Here is a 15,699-nt window from a genome sequence, read left to right on the forward strand (position 1 = left end):
TTGTTGAAATAATGCTTTGTGTCTACCTCTAAAATTTTGTGTCAGTTAACTCGACAAAGTATATTTTATGTCCTTCCCCACAGATGATGTTTTTATTTCTCAATATGCTACTGGCCAGAAAGAGGCTTTGAGAGCAGTATTAAAGCAAAAGTAAGTATGCGTTGTTGTTTGTATCTCAGCTGTTCTGTTTCTGTACAGATATACTACTGTACTACTACTTCAGTTTCTGCCAAAATGCATAGCTAGTAAGGAAAAAGTATTCTTTATTGTTCTCACTTAGTATTCTTTTTCTGTCTATGAAGGTGTTTTCAGTTTATTTTATCACTCAGAGCTCACTGGAGTGTCTTGTTTATTTTGCATAAGTGAGTTTATTTGCAAACTCACTATTTGAGTTAATGTTTTCATGAAACAAGTCAAGCAGGATCTGCTTGGATAGAGAATTCATTTTGTGTCAAAACAACATAATATTTTTAAAGACAGATAAGGACATATACTGTTTATTTATAGACTGGAAATCTTCAAGATCATTAGTTTAGTTGGACTTTGCTACTAGTACCTTCAACTTTGCAAAATACAACCTGTAAACATATTCTTTGTTGCGGTTCCAGTCATCACAGGGAAATGCCTTTTATATTAGAATCTGTAACACAATCCTGAGATGTTTCTCGTGTCATGCTAAAAGATGAGAATAAAATTATTTCTTAGGTATCAAGAGCTTCAAGGAGAAATGCTTATATGAGTAGTGATATCAATGCAGCATGTGGGAAATTGTTTGCCTAGAGGGGATATGGAGGAAACAATGCCATTTACAGCAACTTTTTAATTTTTATAGAACTCAAAATACTCCTGTACGTAAGGAGGTGAAGGTACAGCTCTTAGGAAATGCCTCCACAGAAAAAAAGGAAAATGTTGGTCATGACAACAGGGCAGCATACAGTGAAGTTGATCGTGCAACAACCATTGCAGCAGCAACTGCTGCTGCAATTGCTACTACAGCTCCACTTATTAAAGTGAGTAAGTAGCTTGTGGTAATACTAGTTCTTTGACACTTAAAATAGTAGGTGTTTTAAGCATGCCTGAAATTGTTGGTGTTAGAGCCAGAGAGACTGAATGTGTCTGGTTACTGTTTTTTTGTGTGTTAGTAATCTCAGACTTACTGACCAATATACCAGAGAGAGAGCTAATTTGGGTTTGGCTAAATGGGCAAATTAACAGAGGCCATTTGATTTATCTTTTATATTAATTTCATAGTATTGGTGAACCACCAGACGTTAGGGTTAACTAGGATTTCATTTGTTTCTTTTGGGAAGCAAATCATTCCATGATGATGGGTAGGATGTTTTGTTCTCTTCATGGAATCACAGAATGGTTTGGGTTGGAAGGGACCTTTAAAGGTCATCTACTCCAACTGCCCTGGAATAAGCAGGGACATCTTCAACTAGATCAGGTTGTTCAGAGACCCGTCCAACCTGACCTTGAATGTTTCCAGGGATGTGGCATCTACCACCTCTCTGGGCAAGCTGTTCCAGTGTTTCACCACTCATTGTAAAAAAGTTCTTCCTTATATCTAGTCTAAATCTAGACTCTTCGTTTAAAACCATTAGCCCTTGTCCCATCCCTACAGGCCTTGCTAAAAAGTTTGTCCCCATCATTCTTATAAGCCCCCTTTAAGTACTGAAAGGCCATATGCTAGCACCTTTTTTGCAGTAAGGGTATTTTTTCCCTTTTTTTTTTTTTTTCCCCCTCCCAGGTTCAAAATGAATTGGAAGCAAAAGTTAACTCAGTTTCAGCATTAATTCATAAACTACAGGAGACAGACAGGCAATTGCAGCGTGTTGCTGAACAGCAAACAAATACAAAGATTCAACATGAGAAGCCCCACTGTCATGAAGGAGTCAGTGAGCTTGCAAAACAAATGAATACTTTCATGGTGCAACGGATTCAACATCTGGAAAAGTTACAGGAGCAACAAATAAATATTCAGGTATCTTAAGTAACAATGCAGAAGCTTTAGCTTAATCACTTCTTCTATATCTCAGTGTCAATGTTATAATAATTTGGATTATATCTTCGTATTGGAAAGAAAGATCCAGTAGCCAACACATGTGCTTAGAGCTTTTTGGGAGAAGTTTTATTTCTGGTTCTGTCCCAGGTATCTGTTCCCCTTCCCCCCTGTAATTTTTGTGTCTGTGGCAAGTGAAATGTTCTCATTCCCACTAGAATTGTTTAGAGGTTTGCTATTGAATAAACTTCATTTAAAAAGTGTCCAGTCAGACTAAGCATCTAAGAACAGTTACAAATTGTTTCTTTGTAGAGTCCTCCATGCTGTTGTAAAAGGCAGAATAATATGCAAGCACGTCTGTGTTCTAAGGTTGTTGTAAATGGCTTCTCTGTCAAATAGCATGTCAAAATCTGTTTAATATGATTACAAGGCAAGTATCCATGCTTCAAGTTATACCAGGGGAATCTCAAGCATCTATCAGAAATACTTTGCAATTTTGTCTTTTAGTCTCATCTCATTACCTCTGCAGTCAACACGGGTGGCTTAAAGCAAATTCACCTACCTTCCTCCAGTCTCATGACAAAACAGTCTGAGAAACCAGAACAGCGATTGTTTACTAACGGAGTGTCTTCATGCCACGGGGATTTATTTCATACTGGTGGTCCACGTGCCCAAGGTAAAGACAAATTCTTAATATCTTACTTTCAGCGTTAGTTTTGCATTAATTTTGTTTCCATCAATATTGGATTGTACATCATATCAGTAATAAGTAGTAAGCATTTCTTCTGTATAATTGATTTTATTGCCTAATATACTATATATCATATACCACTTGTTCTGAAAATGTTCTAGTTTAAATTAAAGTAAGAGTTTGGTATTTACTAATGGCTTAGTATGCACGAAGAGAGGCCTAGACTTAACCTAAAATAATCTTAGTAAGAAATAATCTATGTGGAAGCTTGTAATGAACTAGCTCATACTATGGTTGTTTTTTTTATTTTTTGATCTTTTTATAATAGCACTTGTAAATATGAAACTTTCTTCCTATTTACTTTTTAACTAGTTCTGTAGTGTTTTGCATTTTTGTGAAAAATTCATAATGCTGGCATGGTTTGCTTTTTTCTAGATTTGTTTTCCTATGAAGAAAATCGTGAACATTTTAAATAACGTTAATATTCTTTTTCCCTGAAGCATATTCAAGCCAATTTCAAAGCTGTGGCATTCATGCACAAAAATCTCCTCTAAAGACACCAGTTCCTCGGAGATATGCTCCAGAACCTGTATCAAAAAATGTGAAAATCTCAAAGAAAGAGAACCCTGTTACCGAAAAGGAAAATATTCCCAAATCCACACACAAAGGTACTGTAAGACCCTCCTGTCCTCCACTGGCATGAATAGTGTAGCCTGAGATTTACTTTGTGTGGTCTTCACCTAATCTGAGCTGTTGGGTTGCTGGCACTTAAATACATACATTCAGAATATTTGAATGTTTCTGGGAAGGGTTAATTTTGTGGATAAGTTAGTCTTAACTAACTAAAGACTTAATCACAGTACTGATCTAACCTATAGCATCTCAACATGATTGCTAACTGAAATGTTTTCTCAGATGAAAAATAGAATGACCATTCATTGTTGGGTTTAAGGAAGATTATATAGACTAATGAAAAGCTCAGGATCTACTTGATAACTTAGTCATTGTCATTGGTTGAATGATTTTTTTTTTTTTTTTTTTTTTTTATGAAAACATGCATTCATGGGGTTTCTAGGCCATCGTAATGAAAACAGCATTTGTAAAGCAAAGGAAGTAATTTTCTTTTACTGCTTTTGATCCGTTTAGTGAAACTCAGTTTTGAAGATTTCATCAAAAAATAAAGCATCCTTTTTTAGCTGGTTGTGTTTAGAATTGCTTGAAGATCCAAGATTGAGGAAGAACATTTAAAAGATCCAGCCATTGTGCTCTACAACAGACAAAAATGCCTGTTTGTCTTCATCATATTCTCTCAGACTGCTGCTTCTCTCTCTTTTTTTACAAAGCTGTCAAGTATTCCGATTGTTCCGTGAGTCTAGAAATAAATGAAATGAGACAAAGGAAGAAGAATAAATCTCTGACATTATGGATAGAATGTTTCCTCTGTGACTCAGTTAATTTCTGTCAGTTTCATTTATCTGTTTTCTGACTTTGCTAATGTAAAGCAGTCATAGTAAGATAAATCACTCGCGCTAATCTATGTGACTTGTCTTATCTGAAGTAAATCTGTATTTTAAAATTTAATTTTTTTTTTTTTTTTGCTAAGATTGGTGGTTTTTATATGATGGTGAAATATCCGGAAAGGAAAAGAAAGCATTAAATATATTGAACAAACCTAACAGTGAATGTAACTTTCTTTTTTTTCTGCCTTAGGTGAAGGGAGATTTCTTGAGCATATTTTGAATTCTCAAGAAATGCCACTGAGGCAAACTGAGTTTTCTGAGAAGGCAACATTAAACAGTAACCAATTAAGCTGGCATTCTGAGAGAGACAGGTAAATAAACTTAACAATCCAAAATTGAGAAACATTTTTTTTGTTTGGTTGGTTTAAGAAATGTTTTTGAGAAATGTGTATTAGATATTGATTATGTAATAGAGCCACTGGTATGGTCCTTGAATCTGACAAAGCTGTGCTTGAAGTAAAACCCTGGAGCACTGGTATTTCTATGCTACTTTTGCATTTCTGTCATACTGAAGGTAGATGAAAGCTTGTTGCCAAGGATAGTTCATAACACCTTTCTCAGAAGTTGGTGGGTGTCACTTGGAGTGCTTTTCTCCTCTTCTGAGTGTATTTCTTCTATTGCAACAGCTGGTGGAGTAGTGCCAGGTAGCCAGCCGTACAGGCTACCTGTACGGCTGCCTGCTTATGGGAGCTGTATGAGAACACTTTGGGAAGGAGCAGCATCAACCTGCCAGTTTCTGAGCTTTAGAGTGAATTAGGAAATTTTTTTTAGCCATCCAGTCTGAAATGTTTTTTCCCCTGGCAATAGGTTGATCTCATAATTTCACTAATATAATGAGAAACATATTATTTATGATAGTGTAGACAAAAATATTAATTGCTTCAAATGGAAAGGTATCCAATGTTTAAATGTTCTGTTAGATCTGAATTTTAAATGTAGTTTCACTGTTCAAAATAAAAGTTCAAGGTGTTAAGTGGTAAACAGAGAAAACCCAATAACCTGTCTTTAACCTCAGGTGAAAAAGTGAATTCCACTTTATATAAAGTTGTGTATTCTTGCGCTTTAAATTCGTGCTCAGTTTCAAAGTTGGATTCTTTCTTGGGCCACATAAAGAACCGTGAGACTTATTAGGAGTGTTTCTCCCATCAGGCATGCTGCTTTGCATACAGACTCATTCCCTGCTTTTGAAAGCTCCTTCCAAAACTGCAATTCAATTGAGAAAACAATGAAAAAAGCTGATGATTTACTTCAAGATCTTGGCCAGTTAAGAAGAGAAATGCACGACATGCTACAGGTAAAGTCCATGTTATCAAAATGATCAAGAGTTTGAATGAGGGGAATAAAAGATGTAGAGAAAAACTTAGAGGTCTGGTGTCAGTGGAAGTGTTGCCCTTGCTTCTACCTCTGTAAAAAGACTGACGTTTGTTTACAATTACTTGAAATGTTGCAGTCTTTGTATGTGTAAGGGGTTTGAGCATGAGTAATGTCTCAATGAGTATGCAATGGACTAGACTGTAGAGCCTCTTACTGCCATTCTACCAAATGTAAAACAGGTTAGAAAAAAGAAGTGGTTTGTTTATTTGTTTGTTTTAAGGTTCCAGATATTTTCAGTGTCTGTTTTCTGTGTACTCTCTTTCTGTGGAACTGGAGGTACAGAGCTGATGTAACATTTGCATTTGGGAAAGAACAATGTTCTATTTATCTGCAGTCAACTTTAGGGATGACTTAAGCTACTTCCTTTCTCATTTTGCCATTTCTTTTTGTAAAGAGTGCTGCTTCCAGAGAATTGCTTGGCATACATCATTGTATTGTTTCTTATGCTAATGATGTTGTACCTTTGGTACTAGAATGGTTCTGTGCTGGCAACATGTAACATGTCTGACTTTTGAAAATTGAGGCTTTTATCTGTTTGTTAACCTGGTTCCATGTGGAAGCAAGGTATACCTGATCATTTAGCTTGTTGTCTGTGGTCTACTCGGTTCTCGTAAATGTAAGCTGTGGGAAAGAAGACAGACTTGAATACCCGCAGATTTGTGAATTGGCTTGGGCCATGATAGATTTGATTCTATTGGTTTGTTTCTGTGGCTGACGGTTTCAGCTTGCATATTTCCCTAAAAATACTGTGTATTATGTGCCAGTTGTTTGTTACTGTATCTTTAGAAAACATAGCTTCATCTGTTATAGCTGATGCATTGTTTCATAGATTTTTGTAAGATATTAGTGGATTGTACGTTCAACTGTTCTCACTAGTAAAAGAACCGATGTCACGTGCCCCACTTAGATTGCAAATACTTGCTTACCACTATTGCTAAAAACTTACATTGTATAATGTACCTTAATACAGGTGGCACAGAACAGGACAAGATGGGAGAAGGAATGGCAGGTGAGGAAGACACAGTTGATGTAAATGGATTAAAATATCTTCTTCATTCTTATGAAAAAGAATAGGAAGACAGGGATGATGACTTCAACAAATGTGGAGTTGAGTCAATTAGATATTTAACTATTGAATTCTCATTATTGGGAGATATGTAGAGTGAGAAAATAAATGCTTGGGATAAATGACTGCTAGCTTTGTCATACAAGCAAATGAAAGGCCTGAATTAACTGAGATGGGTTGAGATGGAACAGAAGGTGGTGCTCTAATCCAAAAGAAGTGTGCAGTGAGATTTAGTAGTTCACAAGGAATTCATTCTGCTCATTGAAATTGATCAAATATCTACTCTAGTTTTTACCTTGACAGATCTGTCTTTAAATAAGTTTCAACAGCTTGTCTTCTGTCCTTTTAGGAAGCAAATTCGTGGAAATCAGACATGAATGATATTATTAAGGTATACCTTGAATTTTTATGATTTTTTTTTTAAATACTGTAATACTGAAACAGTTTTGAATATGCTTGCAATGAGATGATATTACAGTAACTATTGCATACATTTCTTTTTTTTAAAGTTGCTATTATGTACAGATTACATTACTCAAAGTAAGATTTCACTTGTTTGACTTGTCTTACTCTATCTTAGTGAGCTATCTTGAGGGAATAATACAAATGCCTGGCAGAAAGCTGCCACCTCAAGATGGGTATGGTGTGGACTGCTAATGCAATTACCATTTCATGACCTGAGTCTAATTGGCAAGCCCACATCATGTTATGGTTGAACATGTATCTGTATTGCTTACATTTTCTCACAAATTTTACCTGTCTTACTGAGGTAGTATTTATCAAAAAAATTTTGTTTTAAAATGAAAACCTGTATAATATTGGTAAATGATTTGGTATGTTGTCCTTTTCTCATGAGGCGAAACTAAAATCATGGGATCAGTGTGTTGATTTCTATTTTGTTACGCCCATTGTGCTTTGGAAGTACACTTGATAGAACATAAACTTTTGTTTAATTTTGATTTGATAAGAGAGTATCCTTAAAGCCAAAACTGATTTTTGATCTGTGAGGCTTTTTTCTGTTCATTCAGTTAATGCTTTCAGAGTTTACTCAAGTTTGGGTTTTTTTTGTTGTTGTTGTTTTGGAGTTTTTTTCTTTATATACTTTTATCACTTTTAAAATTTTCTTTCTTCCTTTCTGGAAAATGAAGCACTCTATTTGGATTTGAAACTCTGGGTTTCATCAGGAGTGTGAGAACGAATGTGAGAACTATAGCTGTATGGCTCCTTGTTTCCCATGTACTTGTGTCCCTTCCTTTTGTATTTAGCAGCTAATATATGCTTGATTTTTATCTCTGTAAAAGGGTTCTGCAAAGTTAAAGGCTAATAGTTACTTCATTATTTCTTATAAAAAGTAAAAATGAGCAAAAGGGGGAGAGGATCATGGCGCTGTTGAGGAGTTTATTTTGTTGTTAAAACTTAGTTTATTGCCTGGTGTTTCTTGGGATAGGTTGATGCCAAATCATAGAATTATAGAATAGTGTGGATTAGAAGGACCTTTAAAGGTCATCTAGTCTAACCTCCCCTGCAATGAGCAGGGACATCTTCAACTAGACAGGTTGCTTTGATAAGTGCATATATTTAGAGGACTTTGGTTTTTATTATGCTTTTAATTACACTTAAATACTGTTACATGGAGAGATTCACCTGTAATATCTATTTATTGTATCTAATGGGCATTTTTTCACATGCTTATCTGCATCACTAGCATTGCTTCTCATACGTGATATCACTTAGCATTTGGGAGCTTTTGGATGTCTTTCTATTTTCTTAAGTTTTAAATATATTTGCAGCATACTGAATGTTCTTGAGTAATTGAAGCTGATGATAGTACACTTGGATAGTATTTCATATGATGGGCATTGATTTCATAATAGATTAATAGGAATTCTGATCAGTGTGTAGGAAACTGAAATTACAATCTCTGATTAAAAGCTAGTGGTTCTGTTTTAATTTTAGTCAAGAAAACCTGCTGTTGCCTCTAGTCTTCCGGAACATCATCAGCTCAATAAACCATCCATCCTTCAAAATGTTAAAGTGCCAAAATCTGTACTGAGGGATGCTGAAAGGATTTTGAGAGGAGTTCAAACCAATAAAAAAGTTCTTGAAGAAAACTTGGAAGCAATTATTCACGCAAAAGATGGGGATGCCATGTATACTTTTATTAACGCCTTAACTACAAACAGGTTAGACCCTATTATTCAGTGCTTTGTGGGACTACTCATTGTATGTTCTCACCTTTTATCAACTCTTTTTCAATTTTTTTTTTAATTCTGTGCATTGAAGAATTAGTGTGGTTCCCTGAAAAATATATTTATTGATTCTTCTTTGCAATCATGAGATGATTCTGTTGAACGTCAAATGTTTTTTGACCGCCCTGATGTGAACTGAATTTTACCTGTTACTTGGTATGATCTATGCTCCAGGACTTAAATTTGAATTCTGAGACTCTGTCATCTGGACAAATTGCTCTGCTCTCATGACAAAGGGGCATTTAGCTTTTTATAGACAAACTTGCATTAATAAGAAAACTAAGCAGTAATTTCATAATTCTAAACAGAAGAGGCTTCATTAACCTCTACATGTTACAGAATTAGTCATCCTACAGCAGATGGACTTTTGAACTTTTGCTTAGTTAGCTGAGTTAATGTTAGGGTTTAACCCCAGCTGGTAGCTAGAACCATGCAGCCATTCGCTCGCTTCCTCCCAGTTTGAAAGGGGGAGAGAATCAGAAGAGTGAAAGTGAGGGGGGGAAAAACCTCATGGGTTGAGATAAAGACAGTTTAATAGGTAGAACAAAAGCCACACTGTCCTGGTTCCGGCAAGGATGGGGTTAATTTCCAAGGAGCCGGCAGGGGAGGCACGTATTCCATACCACGTGACCCATGCCCCGCTATAAAAGGAGCTAGCCGGGGCGGGGGAGTCAGTCGCCACTCGGGGGCGGGTCGCGGCGGTGCGGGTTCGGTCGGCGCGCTTCGCGGCGGTACTGTAATCGCGTTCTTGTATTCCTTTACCGGTGTTATTGTTTTTCTTTCTTTCTTTTCTTTCTTTTTTCCCTTTGTCTGTTCTGTTAAATTATAATATTTCAACCCACGAGTTTTGCCCTTTTTTGATTTTTCCCACGGCTGTGGGAGTCGAGTGAGCGGCTGCGTGGTTCTCTGTTGCTGGCTGAGGCCAAACCACGACAGTCCTTTTTGGCGCCCAACGTGGGGCACGAAGGGTTGTAATAACGACAGATCTGACCAGAGCTTGTTAAAACGGATTTCTTATATGTATTTCTCCTATTAGTTAAATAGTTGCCGGTTACAATGTTGCTTCGTTTGTTTACATGGCTGTGTTATGTAAATTCTTATATGCTGTATGTACTCCCTGTGATGCTGTTTGTTATCTCAGGGAGAGGGATCAGGACTATAATTTTGCTGTCCTGTGCAATATCAGCTTATGATATGGCAACATCACTATTCAAGTGGCTTTGTTGGGGTTTCTATGTAGTATTGCTGTCCTGTCCATACCTTGGTTCCCGTCTCTCAGAAGTTATCAATAATCACACCCAATCTATGGGAGAAACAGGGGGAGATACTTTCCCCAGCTCTTTTGCCTCCTTTTTCTCCTTTGGGCCAGGTATAACACCTCTTGAGAATTTTGAATATCCTTGGGATGCTCAAACCAGCGTGTTCCTATTGCTATGTCTCCTGAATGTTTTTCAAGTTTTTTTTAGGGTAAAACAGCTGTTTAAGACTACCACTCAGAAATCTGTCCCAAGGCCAGATAGTCAGGGGTGGCATGGGATGTGGGAGAACATGGGCAGGTATCTAGAGAACTTTTCACCTCCAATGGTTTGGGACTTCACCCTTGAACAACTACAGGACCCTGATAAAGTAATAGAATATTTGAAAGGAAAATGCTGTGGCTATTCCAGAGAGGCACAACTTACGGCACTGTGTTGGGCCCTGGCCAGTATCTACCAAACACTGCTCAGTACTATGCAGGACCCTCAGGGGAAAGAGGGGAAAGCCAGACCAGCAGACAAGGAGCCTACTCCAACCCCGGTGGCAGGCACTATGCCTACTCCAACTCCGGTGGCAGACAATGAGGCTACTCTAACTCCAGTGGCAGGCACTGTGGCTACTCAAACCCTGGTGACAGGCAATGCAGCCACTCAAACCCCAGTGGCAGGCACTGCAGCTGAACCGGACAACCAACCTGTGCCAGTATCAGTTGCTCCTATACAGAAGAAGAAATACACCAAGAAATCAGTTCACATAGTAAAGGATGATGATGAACCAGGGCCATCAAAGGAACAGGAGGAAGAGACAGAACCAGAGGTAATAACCCGATCCCTATCCCTGAGTGAGCTGCGAGATATGCGAAAAGATTTCAGTCGACTTCCTGGTGAGCACATTGTCACCTGGCTGCTCCGATGCTGGGATAACGGGGCCAGTAGCTTGGAATTAGAGGGCAGGGAAGCTAAGCAGCTGGGATCCTTGTCTAGGGAGGCAGGCATTGACAAGGCAATTGGGAAAAAGACACAAGCCCTCAGCCTCTGGAGGCGACTCCTGGCAGGTGTAAGGGAAAGGTATCCTTTCAGTGAAGATGTTGTATGTCGTCCAAGCAAGTGGACCACCATGGAAAAAGGTATCCAGTACCTAAGGGAATTAGCCGTACGAGAGATGATTTACTTTGACCCAGATAATGCGCAGTTACCCACAGATCCTGATGAAGTCCAGTGCACAAGGCCCATATGGCGGAAGTTTGTACGGAGCGCACCATCATCATATGCCAACTCCTTGGCAGTGATGGAATGGAGAGGTGAAGAGGGACCAACGGTGGATGAGGTGGCTGGACGACTCCGTCAATATGAAGAAAGCCTATCTTCCCCCCTCGTTTCAGCTGTGGAGAAACTGTCCCAAAAGGTCCAGCAACTTGAAGAGAGTATGTCCTACTCCCCACCTGTACAGGCCAACATCTCAGCTATTAGGAGCAGGCGTTTCCCTACTCAAGAGGAAGAGTATAGGGGGTACACACAACGAGGCACCCTGTGGTTTTACCTGCGTGACCACGGAGAGGACATGAGGAGGTGGGATGGACAACCTACCTCAGCACTACGGACACGGGTACGTGAGCTGCAAGGAAGAACAAACACAAAAGGGGATCCCTCCAGAAAAAGTGCAGCTCCTGTTTCCAGCAGACAGTTCCCCAGACAGAATGGAAGGCCTGATCTAACCTCCGATCCTCTTGAAGGGACTTCCAAATCATTTTTGCAACAAGTGAGTAACGTATACTATGATCAGGATTAGAGGGGCCCTGCCTCCAGCCAGGTGGGGGAAAGGGACAACCGGGTTTATTGGACTGTGTGGATTCGATGGCCTGGCACATCTGAGCCACAGGAGTATAAGGCTCTGGTGGACACTGGTGCACAATGCACCTTAATACCATCAAATTACAGAGGAGCAGAACCCATTTGTATTTCTGGAGTGACAGGGGGATCACAAGAGTTGACTGTACTGGAAGCTGAAGTAAGCCTAACTGGAAATGAGTGGCAAAAGCATCCCATTGTGACTGGCCCAGAGGCTCCATGCATCCTTGGCATAGACTATCTCAGGAGAGGATACTTCAAGGACCCAAAAGGATATCGGTGGGCTTTTGGCATAGCTGCCTTGGAGACAGAAGAAATTGAACAGTTATCCACCTTGCCTGGTCTCTCAGAGGACCCCTCTGTGGTAGGGTTGTTGAGGGTCAAAGAACAACAGGTGCCGATTGCTACCACAACGGTGCATCGACGGCAATATCGTACTAACCGAGACTCTGTGATTCCCATCCATAAGTTGATTCGTCAACTAGAGACTCAAGGAGTGATTAGCAAGACTCGCTCACCCTTTAATAGTCCCATATGGCCAGTGCGAAAATCTAATGGAGAGTGGAGGCTAACAGTGGATTATCGTGGCCTGAATGAAGTCACGCCACCGCTGAGCGCTGCTGTGCCAGACATGCTAGAGCTTCAATACGAACTGGAGTCGAAGGCAGCCAAGTGGTATGCAACGATTGATATCGCCAATGCATTCTTCTCAATCCCTTTGGCGGCAGAGTGCAGGCCACAGTTTGCTTTCACTTGGAAGGGCATCCAGTACACCTGGAATCGACTGCCCCAGGGGTGGAAACACAGCCCCACCATTTGTCATGGACTGATCCAGACCACACTGGAACAGGGTGAAGCTCCAGAACATTTGCAGTACATTGATGACATCATTGTATGGGGCGACACAGCAGAAGAAGTTTTTGAGAAAGGGAATAAAATAGTTCAAATCCTTCTGAAAGCTGGCTTTGCCATAAAACGAAGTAAGGTTAAGGGACCTGCACAGGAGATACAATTTTTAGGAATAAAGTGGCAAGATGGACGCCGTCAGATCCCAATGGATGTGATCAATAAAATAGCAGCTATGTCCCCACCGACTAGTAAAAAGGAAACACAAGCTTTCTTAGGTGTTGTGGGTTTTTGGAGGATGCATATTCCAAATTACAGTCTGATTGTGAGCCCTCTATATCAAGTGACGCGGAAAAAGAATGATTTTAAGTGGGGTCCTGAGCAACGACAAGCTTTCGAACAAATTAAGCAGGAAATAGTTCATGCAGTAGCGCTGGGGCCAGTCAGGGCAGGACAAGACGTTAAAAATGTGCTCTACACTGCAGCCGGGGAGAATGGCCCTACCTGGAGCCTCTGGCAAAAAGCACCAGGGGAGACTCGAGGTCGACCCCTGGGGTTCTGGAGTCGGGGATACAGAGGATCCGAAGCCCGCTATACCCCAACAGAAAAGGAGATATTGGCAGCATACGAGGGGGTTCGAGCTGCTTCGGAGGTGGTTGGCACTGAAGCACAGCTCCTCTTAGCACCTCGACTGCCAGTGCTGGGCTGGATGTTCAAAGAAAGGGTCCCTGCGCAAGGATGACACGCAAATTCGTGAAGCGTTCCATATTTTTGGCAAGCGCCACGTGCTCACAATGGTGGAAGCAACCACTGGATGGCTGGAAACATACCCTGTGCCCCATGCCACCGCCCGTAACACTATCCTGGGCCTTGAAAAGCAAATCCTATGGCGACATGGCACCCCAGAAAGAATTGAGTCGGACAACGGGACTCACTTCCGAAACAGCCTCATAGACACCTGGGCCAAAGAGCATGGCATTGAGTGGGTATATCACATTCCTTATCACGCACCAGCCTCGGGTAAGATAGAACGATATAATGGACTGCTAAAGACTACCCTGAGAGCCATGGGGGGTGGGACCTTCAAACATTGGGATACCCATTTAGCAAAAGCCACCTGGTTAGTTAACACTAGGGGATCTGCCAATCGAGCTGGCCCTGCCCAATCAAAACTTCCACGTACAGTAGAAGGGGATAAAGTCCCTGTAGTGCATATGAAGAATATGTTAGGAAAGACAGTCTGGGTTAGCCCTGCCTCAGGCAAAGGCAAACCCATCCGTGGGATTGCTTTTGCACAAGGACCCGGGTGCACTTGGTGGGTGATGCGAGAGGATGGGGAAATCCGATGTGTACCTCATGGGGATTTGATTTTGGGTGAGAATAGCCAGTGAATAATTTTATGATGTAATAAGAACTGATCTCAGTATCTGGCGCCCAGCAATTTTCCTTGAGATCGACATCTTCAGCCTGTGGACCATGGGCATGGACTGCATTGGGTTCCCCAGTCACGAGCTTCAAATACAGCACCCACCAGTTCAGCACTACACACCATCTTATGTGCCCTGAGAGACTGTTCTCACTGCTGGAGCCTACCGTCATGGACTACGTGAGCTTAATGGACATTTTTAAGGGATGGCTCATAGACTATGGGAACTGAAAGATCTGGGCATGACATAGATGGTATGGAATAAGGGGTGGATAATGTCCTGGTTCCGGCAAGGATGGGGTTAATTTCCAAGGAGCCGGCAGGGGAGGCACGTATTCCATACCACGTGACCCATGCCCCGCTATAAAAGGAGCTAGCCGGGGCGGGGGAGTCAGTCGCCACTCGGGGGCGGGTCGCGGCGGTGCGGGTTCGGTCGGCGCGCTTCGCGGCGGTACTGTAATCGCGTTCTTGTATTCCTTTACCGGTGTTATTGTTTTTCTTTCTTTCTTTTCTTTCTTTTTTCCCTTTGTCTGTTCTGTTAAATTATAATATTTCAACCCACGAGTTTTGCCCTTTTTTGATTTTTCCCACGGCTGTGGGAGTCGAGTGAGCGGCTGCGTGGTTCTCTGTTGCTGGCTGAGGCCAAACCACGACACACACACACAAGCAAAGCAAAACAAGGAATTCATTGACTGCTTCCCATTGGCAGGCGGGTGTTCACCCATTTCCAGGAAAGCAGGGCATCAAAGTTACTTGGGAAGACAAATGCCATAACTCCGAACATCCCCTCTTCCTTGTTCCCCCAGCTTTATATATGGAGTGTGATGTCACATGGTATAGAATATCCCTTTGGTCAGTTGAGGTCAGCTGTCCCAGCTGTGTCTCCTCCCAACTTCTTTGTGCCCTCCCAGCCTGCTCACTGGCAGGGCGGTGTCAGGAGCAGAAAAGGCCTTGAGAAATTAGCAACAACTAAAAACACCTGTGCGCTACCAAAAGTATTCCTCATCCCAAATCCAAAACATAGCACTTTACCAGCTGCTAATAAAAAAGTTAACTCTATCCTAACTGAAGCTATGACAGTTAAATATTCCTGCTTGAATCACAATGAAAGTTTTCCTATTAAAATGCTCCTTGTGTTTTCCTGAGGAAGGTAACTATTCTCTCATGTAAATATTTTTTCAGGCATGATAGCTGCTATCATTATCTTTTAGAGGAAGTAGTAATATTTGTCATCTGCTTTTTGTCATGTGAGTTGGAATGTTTTTATTGCCTTGTTTTTTCATGTTTTTATCAAAATGGGAACTTATCAAAATGGGAGCTTATCAAAATGGCTGCCACTTATTCATAGATGTATGTAATAATGGTAAAATATACAAGCAGGGGCTGGGGTTTGCAGGTGGTGTTATGTAATAACAGATTTA

General features: G+C 40.7%; 1 protein-coding gene across 1 annotated transcript in view; it reads left to right on the plus strand.

Moving 5' to 3' along the window:
- Positions 1-15,699, plus strand: part of KIAA0586 — a gene marked incomplete at its 5' end in the record, with an annotated part of 83,716 nt that overhangs the window by 4,204 nt on the left and 63,813 nt on the right. Inside the window, 9 exons of the mRNA XM_082485594.1 lie at positions 84-150; positions 833-1,010; positions 1,751-1,984; positions 2,510-2,678; positions 3,194-3,361; positions 4,404-4,524; positions 5,363-5,507; positions 7,003-7,044; positions 8,610-8,836. Of these exons, the coding sequence (XP_082341720.1) occupies positions 84-150; positions 833-1,010; positions 1,751-1,984; positions 2,510-2,678; positions 3,194-3,361; positions 4,404-4,524; positions 5,363-5,507; positions 7,003-7,044; positions 8,610-8,836 (1,351 nt within the window). The remainder of the gene's footprint in view (positions 1-83; positions 151-832; positions 1,011-1,750; positions 1,985-2,509; positions 2,679-3,193; positions 3,362-4,403; positions 4,525-5,362; positions 5,508-7,002; positions 7,045-8,609; positions 8,837-15,699) is intronic.

Source organism: Vanellus vanellus (genome assembly GCF_965231255.1).
Source record: "Vanellus vanellus genome assembly, chromosome: 6".
Lineage (NCBI taxonomy): Eukaryota > Metazoa > Chordata > Aves > Charadriiformes > Charadriidae > Vanellus > Vanellus vanellus.